The 13,739-nt window shown below is 40.1% G+C and overlaps 2 protein-coding genes across 4 annotated transcripts; both read right to left on the bottom strand.

The window, feature by feature from the left end:
• Positions 1-610: 610 nt before the first annotated feature.
• On the bottom strand, positions 611-3,981 carry tvp23b (trans-golgi network vesicle protein 23 homolog B (S. cerevisiae)). Its single transcript, XM_044177765.1, has 7 exons — positions 3,858-3,981; positions 3,039-3,112; positions 2,486-2,630; positions 2,287-2,376; positions 1,983-2,108; positions 1,243-1,371; positions 611-1,154 (listed from the first exon to the last, which is right to left on the bottom strand). The coding sequence occupies exons 1-7, from the start codon at positions 3,867-3,869 to the stop codon at positions 1,128-1,130; spliced, it is 603 nt and encodes a 200-aa protein (XP_044033700.1). The 5' UTR covers positions 3,870-3,981; the 3' UTR covers positions 611-1,127.
• Positions 3,982-4,607: 626 nt separating this feature from the next.
• On the bottom strand, positions 4,608-12,595 carry trim16 (tripartite motif containing 16). Of its 3 annotated transcripts, XM_044177763.1 has the most exons (8): positions 12,398-12,595; positions 11,383-12,288; positions 11,265-11,301; positions 8,182-8,277; positions 7,563-7,796; positions 7,268-7,439; positions 6,900-6,995; positions 4,608-5,804 (listed from the first exon to the last, which is right to left on the bottom strand). In XM_044177763.1, the coding sequence occupies exons 2-8, from the start codon at positions 11,991-11,993 to the stop codon at positions 5,161-5,163; spliced, it is 1,890 nt and encodes a 629-aa protein (XP_044033698.1). In that variant the 5' UTR covers positions 11,994-12,288; positions 12,398-12,595; the 3' UTR covers positions 4,608-5,160. The 3 variants fall into 3 exon arrangements, with proteins under 3 accessions (XP_044033698.1, XP_044033697.1, XP_044033696.1); XM_044177762.1 differs by having other exon boundaries at positions 11,265-12,104; positions 12,398-12,594; XM_044177761.1 differs by having other exon boundaries at positions 11,265-12,288; positions 12,398-12,594.
• Between the last annotated feature and the right edge of the window lie 1,144 nt (positions 12,596-13,739).

The raw sequence follows: 13,739 nt of genomic DNA on the forward strand, positions 1-13,739 counted from the left end.
GAAACATTAAAAATATTAAAGTACATAATCACGAGTAAATACTGATAAAATATAAGCAGTGAAATAATCCAATAACGTTTATAAACTCAGCAAAATATTATGAAATGTTTGTTTGCACATCATATTTTTATTATTTTGTGTGTATTTTTATTATTTACGTTTTGTTTGTTTTTTTATTGTTTTGTTTTGTTTTTTTAATTTTGTCTGTTTGCTCAATCAGACCAAAGCAACAACCAATTGTCTTGATTGACAGACAAAAAATTGTGATTTTAAAAAGGAATTAAATAAATAAAACGGTCATTTGGAGAAATGCTGTTGTGACATAAAAACACACTTCGGAAAATAAAAACTGCTGGAATTAAACAAACATGATCTGCAATAAAATCTCAGTTCATGGTTACATTGTGTATGTTGTTTGTATTTATTATGATTCTTTTTTCATATCTTATGTCTCTTTAAATTCAGACACTTTTGGTCTCCATAGTAAAAATCCCTGATTTGTCCTCAAACCAACAACGAAGAAAACGAATCAGATTCAACTCGTACTTTTTTTTTTTTTTTTTCACACTGAACAACAAACTATTTGGATAAATAAAAAACTACCACGCTGTTCGGAAAAATGTTACAAATGTATTAGCACAAAAGAAGATGTTCCACATAGTTTCTTTACATACATATTTACAAATCTCCTGGAATACTTTACACTCTTACTTTACAACCTTGTCTATCACTACAAACAAAAATGTTTGTACAATACCTCTCAGAAACTACATTTTTTACATTTTATAAAGATTAAAGTTAGGAGGCAATGAAAAAAACTAAATAAGATAAACTAAATAAGATACCTCAGGGAGCAGTGACTACACACATCAAACATTTCAAGCCCTTGCACCCTTTTTCACTCATGCATTTACTCTTAAGCATCAGTTAAAGTCTGTGAGGGTTTATTGCTGAGCTTCAGTTACTGAAAACAGCTACCAGACCTAAGATCTCTGTGGAAAACAAAGTGAACTGTTATTTTCAGATCTTGTTGCAAAAAGATTTCTTTTGATGTATCCACTTGCTAAAAGAATATATATAATAGCATTAAGAATAATGCAAACATGTTAAAATCGCAGAGATGCACTCTACGTTTCCTCTTCTTTAGACAGCGCCTGGGGAGGAAAAACATGACACACGTGAGAATTTGTGAAACAACAAATAATGTGACTATCAGTGCATTTTACTCAGAATTTAGGTCACCTGTTTGAGGAACTGTCGACCAAAATAATTCGTAGCCATGTTCTTTAGGCTGGTCTTGCCTCCCACTTTACACCGGACATAACCATAGAGGTTGGCCCCTTGCAACACCACACCCATGATCACGACAGGCTGAGAGGAGGACGACAGTCAGAGTTTGAGAGCGTTTTGTGATTTGACAGCAACATTGTTAACAGATAGGGCTGGTGATATTCTAATATTTCTCTTATTAGCAATAAATCCCATGAAAAGACAAACAGCAACAATGAATTGATCCACTAACAAGTGCTGTGTGTGTATCACTGCCTGATACGTCTTCTTCCTCTGTGCCACAGAGCTCCATTGTTGTCCAGAAACTATTAAAAACACATCAGTGAGTCACACTGTTGCACTGGGTGACGTGTTCCTTCATCACCATGAACACACACACTGTAGTTTATTCTGACTCAGTCCCACACACACCGTCCTGCTGCCCCAAACACTCACTACAGCACCACATGTGGATTCATCCGCCGCTGAAAATAGTCCAATAGAAGCACTAATTTCTTCCTGTTTGAGTAACTTTTGTTAAATTACGTTTTAAAAGATACCAACGATACATTTATGACCTGTTTTTAAAGATTTACGTCTCCAGTAAGAATACAGTAGAACACAATGATGGTTTTGGTTCTTTTTACGGGATTTGTTGACAATAAGAAAATTCCAAAACAACGGCAGTTTATCCTTTAAAGTTGAGGACTTACCACCCATTTAATCTTGAAGGAAAAGAGGGTGCTGAAAGCAAAGATGACCCAGAGGACCGGACAAATGATCAGTCCGAGCCAGAAGATTCGGGACTCAGAATTTGACGCTTGATGCTTCCCAGTACCCTGAAGAAAACAGGGTATTCTCACAGTTAGGACCTGCAAATACTCTAAGGCCTGCTGACAGTGAACAAGTGCATTAATCAACCCCATACTGTACAAGAGGTCAGTATCGTGTGAGGTTAAAGACAGAACAATTACTTTAACACCAAAGCAACATGGAACAAGCTAAGGAGCATCTTACCTTCCTAGACTCAAACACCCAGTGGCTGCGGCCATCATCATCCACCTGGTTCCACCACCTTAGACCAACCATCAATCTCCCAGTGATGTTCTGTAAATATACATTATAATTTTGGCCTTAAATTAACATAAGCATGGTAAGAAGAATTCCTGTTGCTGACTAGCGAAAACGTATCTTGTAAAAGAAGTAAAAGACACACCTTTACTGCCCAGAAGTCACACGAGAGCAGAAGGATTATTGTAACCATGCAGGCGATGAAACTTCTACTGAAAATCTCGCAGAGCAGGTACACGACGATGGCACTAACTCTGAAGAAGAGGTGGAAGAAGGAGGCCACTGGATGCCTGGTAACAGATTTTCAACACGTTTAAAGCAATGTTGAGCATGTTTTATCTACATGGTAGAATAATTGATACCGTACTGCAGGGCTGCAGATTTTCTTCTTGATTAATCGATCGGTAGAAAAAACAAGAAGCAACTAGTCAGAAACTAGTGAAAAATGCCCATAATAATTTCCCACAGCCCAAGGTGATGTATTCAAATTGCTTGTTTTGTCCAACCAACTGTCCAAAACCCAAGTATATTCAGTTTAAGAAGAAAAGTATCAGATCCTCAGATTTGAGAAGCTGGAACAAGCAAATTTAACAAGTAATCAATTATCAAAATAGTTGAGTTCCAGCTCTATTGTGCTGTCAGTCCGTTGTAGTTTAAGTACTCAGCAAGTACTGAGAGACAGTTATCTGTTAACTTACTTAATGTTGGTCTTCTTCTTCTTCCCTGCATCCTCCTCCGCATCAAACAGAGACACGTCTTCGTCGTTGGTATCCTGATGGATCAGAAGGAAGAGGCTAAACCCTCGCAGTACACAACATCGGCTCAACTAAAGCCTGGTCTTTGTGTACATAAGGACTAGTCATGGGTCATATGAGCCTGAGAGATAACAGCATGTTTAAATCAAGAATCCGTGTATTCAATTACAATTACTACACCACTTTACTACCAGTATTTTGTTCAGAAACTCTGGGATCTTTTGTATTCAGTTAAATGTTTAAATTAAACATGACTAATAAAACACACAACAAGGCGACGTCAGGTCTCTCGGCAGGAATGTTGCCGTTAATTTAATTTGCGAGTTTTTGTTTTTATTTGATGATTATAATGATGGGGAAGACGCAACGTAGCTAACGTTAGCTGACACTGAAACGCTACAGCTGCTAGCTAACGTTAGCTGGCTAGTAGCGTAAGTGTGATGTGAATACACGTATACAAGCCGAAAATAAACGCTGTTGTGGGTGTTTATTAGAAGAAAATTGTATCGTTAAGTGTTTTTTGGAAACGTTAAGGTGAATCTAAGCTAACGTTGGCTGTGAAGAAATGTAAATAGCTACTAAACTTAGCATGCTAGCTTCCAACTTAGCAAAATTAGCACGACAGATGTTCACCTCAGCTTGGATATATTTTGTGTTGACGAACTTTTTTGTTCGTTCTTAGCTCTGTTAGTTGGCGCTACATTGCTGTTTGATATATTCTACGTAGCAGATAAAATATAAACATTAAAATGTGTTACTTACTTCTGCTAGCATGTTGAAATTTGAGCAGGCTCTTCCTGGTTACATGCTCAGTTGGCACACACGTCACTGTACACGGCGGTCAGGTGACCAAAACGTGCCACGTATATTCATCATCGTCACTGCAGTGGTTACGTTTTCATTTTAATTGAATAATTACTTTAATTGGAGTGTTTACATTGTATACTTATTGCATAATACCTCTCAGAACTGATATATTTATACTGTTGTATTGTATCACATTGGTATTTAATAATTCTGCTGGTTTATTGATGTACTACCTTCACATGCACTTGCACAATAATACATTCATAATTAATTACACCAAGTTCTGTAACTTCTGATGTTTAGACTCCATTAGAAAACAGGATGGACAGTTTAGAGTGGACCGTTTTCAAAATAAAACAGTGGGAAAACATCTAGACTTGATTTTAGCATTATTTTGAAGCATGAAGAAATTTAATGAGAGGGATAAATTAAAGTTTCAGTGTATGAATGTGTGTGTGAATGTTGGCATGTGGTCAGTAGACTAGAAAAGCGCTATATAAATACAGTCAATTTACACTACTTAATACTGTATTTTATTGTCTTTATACATTTTTGTACCTGTTTTTGTTTCTTTCGGGTGTATACACCAGGCAATGACAATAAATGCTACCTTTAACTTATACATTAACTACATATGTATGTGTTCAGGTAAGCTGTGAATACAACATGTCAATAGTGACATTTCAGTGATAGGGTAGACTCTGCTCAGGTTCAACTTTATTGGATTATTTCAGCCACGACTCCACAACTTTCTGATGTTCAACGTGTAGTACAACAGCCAAAGTTACTTCCCAGTTTATTCACCTAGTTTTTGTGGCAGATTTCCCGTTTATCTAGAGGATAATTTCCAAAGAAATCCACAATAACAGAAGTCCAAATATCCCACAAATTATTTAAGTGAGCCTCTTGATTTGATGCAGTGGGGAAGCTTGAACTGTGAACAAAAAGAGATTTTATTTGCAAATGAAGTTACAATTTTTTATTTTCATACAGAAAATATAGGACACTTCTGAATTCAGTGTGGTGAAAAGTAACAGTAGCCATACACAGGTAGTCATAAACGCACACAGGGGTATAAATATGAATTGAGCCCAAATATACATGAGAATATCATATTAGTTTTGCTGTAAGCAGGTTTAATATGGCAAGACTTTCCATATTTTTTCCTTTAAGTTTCAGATAATAAGTCTATTGCTGAGAGACAAACATTTCATACAGGTTTATAGGTTTTAAACAGTATTCTCTTATTGTTGAATTGTCACTTAAATGATCCCGGAAAAACGGACTTCTGATCATTGCTATGCTGCCGTTTTACAGCTCCGTTTGCAGGTGAGGTGGGAGGAGAGGGGCTTTTGAGCCGTAATGGCTCATCTGGTGCCACCAAGGCCACGATATTCTCCTTCTTGGGCAACCAGAAAGCCGGATAAAGAGGCTCCAGGAACTCTGCCTTGTACTCGTGGATGAGCGTCATGGTGTGATCCACACCGTAGAAAGCAAGGAAGCCTCGCGTGTAGTCCAAATAAACCCCGATACGAGTGAACTTCTCCACATTAAGAGGGGTTTCCACGCCGCTGTGCCAGGTGGAGAAGGTGCGGCCGTTCCACTGAAGACACCAGGAGAAGTTGTTTCCTGTGATGCAGCTGTTGCTCTCCTTGCCCTTGCGGTCGATGCTCTTGTAGGTCAGGCCGATGTGCGTCCCCTCGCCGCTGATGTCTGCCTCAAAGTAGTGTCGCCCCAGATAGAAGCTGTCTGTTGCCAGGACTTGGCGCCAGCTCTCAAAGCGCTCAGGTACATCAGGATACGGATGCTGCCAGGGTGTGGTGTTAGTCACCTTCCTGTTTTCTTCTGTCAGGCGCAGGAACTTATGAGCCGTGTCAGCGTCGAAACTCAGGTGCGTGGCATCTGGGAGAGGATTGTGAAAGTGTTACATAAGACTAGTCAGGACTGCAAATACCACTGAGGTCACCAAGGTCATCCTCCATATTGTTTTTTACAGCAGTCACAACTTAGACTAAACAAAAATATATATTTCAAGAAAAAAATACATATACATATATAGGCTATTTACAGTTTTTTTTAGGGGGGGCGCATTCGGGAACAATAAACAAACAGGAGTGGTCTGATGCTGGCAGGGCGATCAGGATTATTCTGCAGAACGAGTACTTTTATTTTTGATACTTTAAGTACATTTAGCTGATAATACTTCTACTTAAGTAGGATTTTAAATGCAGGGCTTCGGCTTGCTTACATTGTTGTACTGCTACTTTTACTTATGTACCACTGATGTTCTTGACAATATGATTTCAGTAAAATTCAACTTGTCTCCTTTTGTTACTTTTCCTAATATTGTAAACAGTTGATAGTGAATTGTCGGGGATGGTGGGTCGTTAGGGGATGACATGTTTTTGGCATCCAAAGAAGGACACGACGGGGGGAAAGTGTAGGAACTGCATTTGTAAGCAAACCAGGCAAAAACAATGTAGCGGTCTGATTGTGATAGACCGGTCCAGGGTGCACCCAGCCTCAGGTGCAATACATGCTGGAAAAGGCTTCAGCCCCCCGCCTTGTTTGAACAGGATAAACATTTACAGAGAATGGATAGGTGGATGAATGGAGGTTTTGATTGATATAGTTCCTACCTCCAGTTTTCCAGACCACATACGTTTTTCTATATTTATTCATGAAGTCGTACACCTGATTTATGTGATCCAGAGTCTGGTCAGTAGGCTTGAGGACTGGACCTAGAAACAACTGTCTTAATGCATCATCTTTGCTCTCAAAAGAATGACTTCCGAACACTCCTGGACGAATGAGGGACTACACCGTCTCAAAATGCATTAAAATGCACAAATTTTATGCTGTGATCTTCACAGTTTTCTACCGATGTGGTGTCAGGGAAGTGGGACTCTTTACCTCAGCATTTCTAAAATCCTGACTACAACCATGACTGCAGTAACTCAGCCCACTGGCCCGTATTCAAATATGCAAAACACTTACACTTGAGGAAGTCGGCATGTGTCACTGGATCTGGTATAGACATGTTCTGTTTTGCTGCAACAATTTCATGAACTGTTGTCTTTATTCCCATTTTGTCTGCAATGGAAGAAAATATGTTTCAGTCTCTGATAACACATCACAAAAAATGCATCACAAGGAAACAAGTATTTTCTGTCTGTCAGCTTTAGTAGGTGACACTCAAAAGAGGTGACTCATAGAGCACACAGGTGGTTTGAAGGCATATTTAGGTACACCACCGCATACCTGAGCTCTAAAGCTATGACACAGGCTGAAAATTCTTCACGTGTGAACATGCCCAGACAGACAACTATCTGTGCATTTGTGCTATTTATTATTATTTTTTTTACCATTCTTGCATGTCTCTTTAACTTTCTCTATGTATGAAGACACAAGCATGGCACACAGCTCCTGCGTGGAGTCAACGATCACACGGCTGAAGGATTTCAGACGGTCCATCAGGCCGATGTAGACCCCAGGCAGAGAAATATCAGTGGCTTCTTTCTTCCACCGTGAATACTCCTACAGAACAAATACAGTGCCATTTAGGGATAAGATCATGAGGATTTTTGCAGCCTTTAGCCATTACTTTGTCCTTGGGAAACATACTACGGCACCGTATGGACTTGATCCTGGTGGTGTTACCTGTAAGAAATCCACATCGTTTTTGTTTCTCGAGAGCTTCTCCATCTGAGCCTGGGTCTTCTTCAGCTCCGTGCACCTCTGCTCCAGGTGAACCCGGATCCCCTCGGCCTGCCTCAGCGCCTGCTTCTGCTCGACCTCCAGGATCTCCGTCACCTCCCGCTTCGCCTTCTCCACCAACGCCTGCAGCTCCTCGAACTGGCTCTCGATCACCGCTCGTACCTCGGTCACCGATTGCTGTGGAAAAGTGCTTTTAGTTTCAGATCACATTGTATGGGTGAGCATTCTTTACATTCTTAGCGAGGAAGAGATGCATCGCAAAAAACTCAGACAGAGTTTGACAGATAACAGGTAGGGAATGCATCGGGTCACATGATAATTACATAACTGCAAACTCATTGAGGGAATGCTTCGTTACGTCTTTCTGACATGTGGGAGCTCCCCTCCCATACATCAGGGAAACCTGTCTGGTTTGGGTGGCTCCAATACCTCAGGGCTTACAGGCCAGTGGGTTCTCAAGCAAGAAATAGCTGCCACCAACTGATATTTATTTAAGTATTGTGACATTCATGTGACATACACTCAGTGAGCTCATTTCAGCTTAGTCATGTGGTGCGTTTACCTCAATAGAGACTGTGTTGAGCTGAAGTTTGTTGATGGCGTTCTCTGCTGCTGTCACCGTCTTCACCATCTCAGTCTGCTTCTCACAGAGTTCCCTCTGTAACCACAAGAAGAGAACAGGATTCAACAGGTCTCCTCTCAGAAACCACAACCATGATGTCATGCTGAAAATATGCCAGATCCTAACAGACACAAATTACATTGAAGCTGTTTCTTCAGGAAAACTGTGTTGTTTCCTAGTTTCCTCTAATCTGTGGGAGGGTCACATATCCTGTTCTACACTGTGACATTTCTGGTTTTCGTAGCATTGGCTTGTTTTAAGATTCAAAGTCTGAATTCCTCGGGCAGGTCCAAGGAGCTGAAGCTGGCACTCAAGCAGTATTCTTTTCCAGAAAGTTTAGACCCTGAGGTAACACTACATTTCACTTTAGACAGTGTGACAGGGCGTCAAGTCTATGTTAAAACATTTATCAACCTAAAATTTGTAAAATTGTCATAGACAGCTAAAATCTATTGCCTGAGGAATGTCATTTGGAGACGGGCACAAGGATGCCGTCTCTCCACACACCTCTTTGTATCAACACCAGAACTGCCAGCAGAAACATTTAGACAAGATCCAAAAGTTAAAGTTAGTTATGCTAGTTATTGTGTCCTGCACATACAAATGCCCATCCTACAGCACTTGGGAGAAGTTTGCGCTCAGAGATTTCTGCCATACAGCCCCAAAGTCATACTTCTCCCATGTGCCGTCTCACATGAACTTATAAGACAACAAAAATGGAGTTGCAGTGGTGACAGGAACATGTTAATGCAGGTAAAAATCGATAATTTATTTGCAGATGATCTTTTGATGTATTTAACCAAAAATCGATACCTACTTTCCTAAAATTTTGTACAAATGTTTCATTGTCTCAGGTTAGAAAAATGTAGAAGAACATCAACAGTAATTTAAGTGGACAACCAATATTAAATACTTAGGATGTTTAATAACCAACAATAAATAGGATACATAAAGATGTCACATCTAGAATAATATCAACATGTCACTCGAGTGTTTTACTTGCACAAACAAACAGTTGGAACTAACAAAAGACAAATTAATTCATATTAAAGATGCACTATCCTCAAAACCTGTTTATATATGTATTTTCAAAAGAAAAAAGTATAAATACTATAAAATGTATAGTAAACATTCTTCAACCTGACAGCACAAAGCCAGTTTAGCATTCAGTGAGCATATCTTTAATCAAATCTGCCTCAACAGATCACAAACTTTGCTTTGACATGTTCTTCATCAGTGTTTTTTTTTAAACTTATCCACCAGTTCCACCAGGTATTTATCTTTTAGAGAAACTGATGCTCACCTCTGGGAATGTAATGCTAATATGAGAGGCATAAACTGAGGCTAGGTCAGACCAAAGCGGCAGTGGACAGTAGGATTAAGCTAAACAGAGGTGTGAGTTATGTAATAAGTTCTCTAAAAGGAGGATTTCTTGTCTGCAAATATGGACTCTGAACAGGAAGTTATTTAACTCTATTGTCTTTAGCAGAATCTATTTTCATTTCAACTTTAGTATTACTATTTCCCGTCTTGTTTTCTATTCATACAAAATTAGAGACTTTTTAAAAACAAGTTATGTAGGTCAGTAAATGCAGCTGTGATTATGACTTCAAAGTGTGCGAGTAGCGTTTGTGTCACCCACATTCTCAAACAGCTTTACTGACACTACAGGCCTCCAAACACTGTTTGCTTTACAGCTCTAATGAAGCCCTTTAAGGTTTTGCAACAATGCACTTTGCAAATAACAGGTGTAGGCTAAAAGCAGATATGCTAAATGCAGATACAGATATCTGCAGCAATGTGGACTGGAGCACATGAAACTGAGGGTCACAAACTGTCTAATAGACAGAGACAATGACACTAGCTAAAGGTTGAGCTTTCTCTGCGTCAGAGGGGCTAAATAAATCTGAGTATTAAGTTTCCAGACTGCTGGAAAGGGAAAACTATCTTGTTAATCACACAGGGCCAGCCCATGATTTGATGACCTTTACAGTGGATTTACTGTCCTAATTGGACTGAAGCGATCAGATATATATATATATATATATATATATATATATATATATATATATATATATATATATATATATATATATATATATATATATATATATATATATATATATATATATATATATATATATATATATATATATATATCTGAAAGCAGCAGTGTGGATATGAGTTAAGGATTCTGTTGGAGCTCCTGGAGCTTGTACTGTCATATTTTGTTCTTTTGATGTTGAAAATTTGTATTTTTGTTTGATTTTATAAAGCAGTAAGAATGATTTTAGCCCTCATGTTTCTGCTCAAACTGTGGCAGACTCTACCTTTGCCACAGATTGAAAAATAAATAAACACAGCGAGCCTAGATATCAGATAACAAAACCGCACAGGAGACTTAGTGTAATTTGAGAATGTTTTGTCCAACTAACAGTCCAAAACCCTAAAGATATTCAATTTATAGTGACATAAAACAGAGAAAAGCAGCAAATCCTCACAGTCTGGAACCGGCGAATGTTTGACATTTTGCTTGATAAATAATTTAGACTAGTGGTTCTCGACCTGAGGGAACCCAGATAATTAAAGGCATATTTAAAAAATCTGTTTATGATTTCTGACTTCTTAGCTTTTTTTCTTGGGAAGTACTGGGTACTTTGACCTCTCCAGGCCTCTGAAAATCCTTCAAAGAGGATAAATCTCTCAAAAAAATTACTCTTTTGTTTAGCTGCTCACAGTTTGTGTCCACACTGAGCTACAACCTGTGATGAGGGGCTACAAGCAGACAATATTTAATTTTAACGGGTCACGAGCCAAAAAGGTTAGGAACCACTGACTTCAATGATTAATCGATTATCAAAACTGTTATCGAATATTTTGTTTTTAATCAACTAGTTGTTTCAGAAGGAGAGTTGTATAGTAGATCAAAGGTGAACTTAATATATTTGGATATATGAACATGCAGTTTTGAGGAATTCTGATAAAAGGAAAATAATACACAATATGAGAAAAGTATCACTTGCCTGTATTTGCCTGCTAGCCTCCACCACAGGTACGGTGTTGTGGCCCCTGTGGTCCTCCGTCACACAGTCCTGACAGACGCAGCAGCCGTCAGCGCAGCAGAAAAGCTCCAGGGGCCATTTGTGGCTCTCGCAGGTCCGCCTCTCGATGTCCCTGAGCGGCTCGACCAGCCGGTGGTTGTGAAACTTTGGTTTCTCCAGGTGAGGCCGGAGGTGGGCCTCGCAGTAGGACACCAGGCAGGTGAGGCAGGACTTGAGGGCCCTGCAGGGGCTCTCGATACACGAGTCACACACCACATCGTCAGGGCCCAAAGGTGCCACCTTAACCTCCTCTTCTTTTATCTCATCTTTTGCTCCATTTTTCACCTCCTTATCTGTCTGTGGTTTTGACTCTTTCTTCTCCTCCTCCTCGGGCTTCTTGGGGTCCTCAGACTCCTTCAGATCCTCTTGGATTTTGATCTCCTCTGCCGTCTTGGAGTCGTGAGTCTGCTCATCTTGGCTCTTGATCACAGGAGCTTCAGCCTCCGTTCCGTTCTGTGTGGGACCGTGAGCAGGTTCAGGCTTGTCGGGGCTCTGTAGACAGTTAGGACAGCCTTTACTTTTGTCCCCGAGACAGGAGCCGCAGACAGAGTGACCACAGGCTGCCGGCTTGTCTCCGCTCAGCGCACCTGAGCAGACGCCACACAGCTGCTGTTTGGGGACAAGAGCTGCTTCTTCAGCTGTATCTGCCATGTCTCCAGTCCGTCTCTCTCAGCCTGGCTTCACTTCCACTCTCTTATGCTCTGAAAATAACTGGCTCAGCCACTTTTATCAGCCGGTAGTTCCTGGATCACACAGAAGAACCTGGAAGGCCACACCTAGAGGTTGTCAGTCAAGGCCCATAGTTTCAGTCTAAATGTTATAATCCACCCCTTCAGCACTCACATACAACCAGACGGGCCAGCAAACATAATACATGATACACCGACATGCACAATCACTGCCCTCCCCTTCCCCGAAGGAAAAGAAACACAGGGTGGAGCCCGCACTGCAAAGGAGGAAGAGAACAGAGAGGTGTACAGTTGCTCCGACATGCATTGTGTTTGAACACGGACTGAAACTTGTAACTTTGATTGTTTGTAGATATTTTATCTTACCCCACTGACGGCCTCATTGACTGCATTGTTGCTCTGTTGAAAGTGGAAAATCCAGTAAAAATGCAAACATAGTGAATGAATCAGCAAGATCACAAGGCAAAATCAGGGTGGATGCTGCCACCAAGTGACCAGAGCCTGTGCTTATCAGAGAATTACTCTGAAGGAAACTCTGAAGAGCAAAGTTTATGTCAAGTGACTCACTCCTACTCACAGTGAAGTGTAGGAGGAGCATTTAGAGCAGCTCTCATGTGGTCTTGTGATTACTCACGTGTGTTCAGCCAATCGGAGACATGGATTTGACCTCTGTCTGCCTCATTGTTCTTATGTTTTAAAAACAAATCTTTTAAACATCTTTTTACATTGTGATTTGATTCTGCAAAGGCCAATATGTTTTGGGTTTTTTTAAAGGTTATTCTTATTATTCACATATGAAATTAACAAGTGACCTCCAATCATTTAAATAGTGGTGAAATAATTGGCCAAAATGGAAACAAAAAAGAAAACTAAGTGGAGCAGAGAGCAAAGTCTGCAGCTGGGAGAGGAGATACATCAAACAACTAAAAGATTTCTGGACAGAGACTTCAAGAAAATGAATGCTGGCTTTATTCTTGTTTGCACCCCTGAGGAACTCAAAAAAAGTCATTCATGTGTCTAGAAAACAGCACCTGCAAAAAAACAAAAACAAAACTGTTCTAAATGATACATATTGTTTTAGAGAACGTATTGTTCATCATGACCAGTGATAGATGGTCAGTCGTGTCTGAGACGCTTTGTGCTGGGCTCTCTGCCGCAGCCATCTTCGACCCCAACAGGCTTCCCTGAAACAGCTAAAAAGAACTCATGAGACCTGAAATTAAAGCTGCACTAATCAATATTTTCATATTAACAATGGACTAGCTGTAATGTGCATGTGTGTCTTTTTGCTCATTGTTTAGGTTTTATGGGTTGTGACGTTACAGTTTTGGTCCACACTGCTCTCATCAACCCTTTTTCCAGATGCAGCATGCAGCTGTTTGCAGTGCACAAACTCTGATACGCTCACTGTACACCAGCTGCTCTGCAGCAAACAGCTGACAGACACAGTTAGAGAGCAGCTGGTGGACACAGTGGAGCGTTTAGCAGCTAAAGAGCCAGATATTTCCCTCAGGAGCTGGTGGAGGCCAAACACAGAGCTAAAAGGAGAGACAATATTGGACTTACATTCATCAGGTGGACACAAACACGTCATTTATTAAGGTAAGTTTCCCTGAGAGTAAAGCTCTCTTATTCAGGAACGCACTATTCACAAACACATTCACACCTTGAGGCTGCCCTACAACCAGAGTCTGGTCTGTTTCCACCG

Source organism: Siniperca chuatsi, linkage group LG20 (genome assembly GCF_020085105.1).
Source record: "Siniperca chuatsi isolate FFG_IHB_CAS linkage group LG20, ASM2008510v1, whole genome shotgun sequence".
NCBI lineage: Eukaryota > Metazoa > Chordata > Actinopteri > Centrarchiformes > Sinipercidae > Siniperca > Siniperca chuatsi.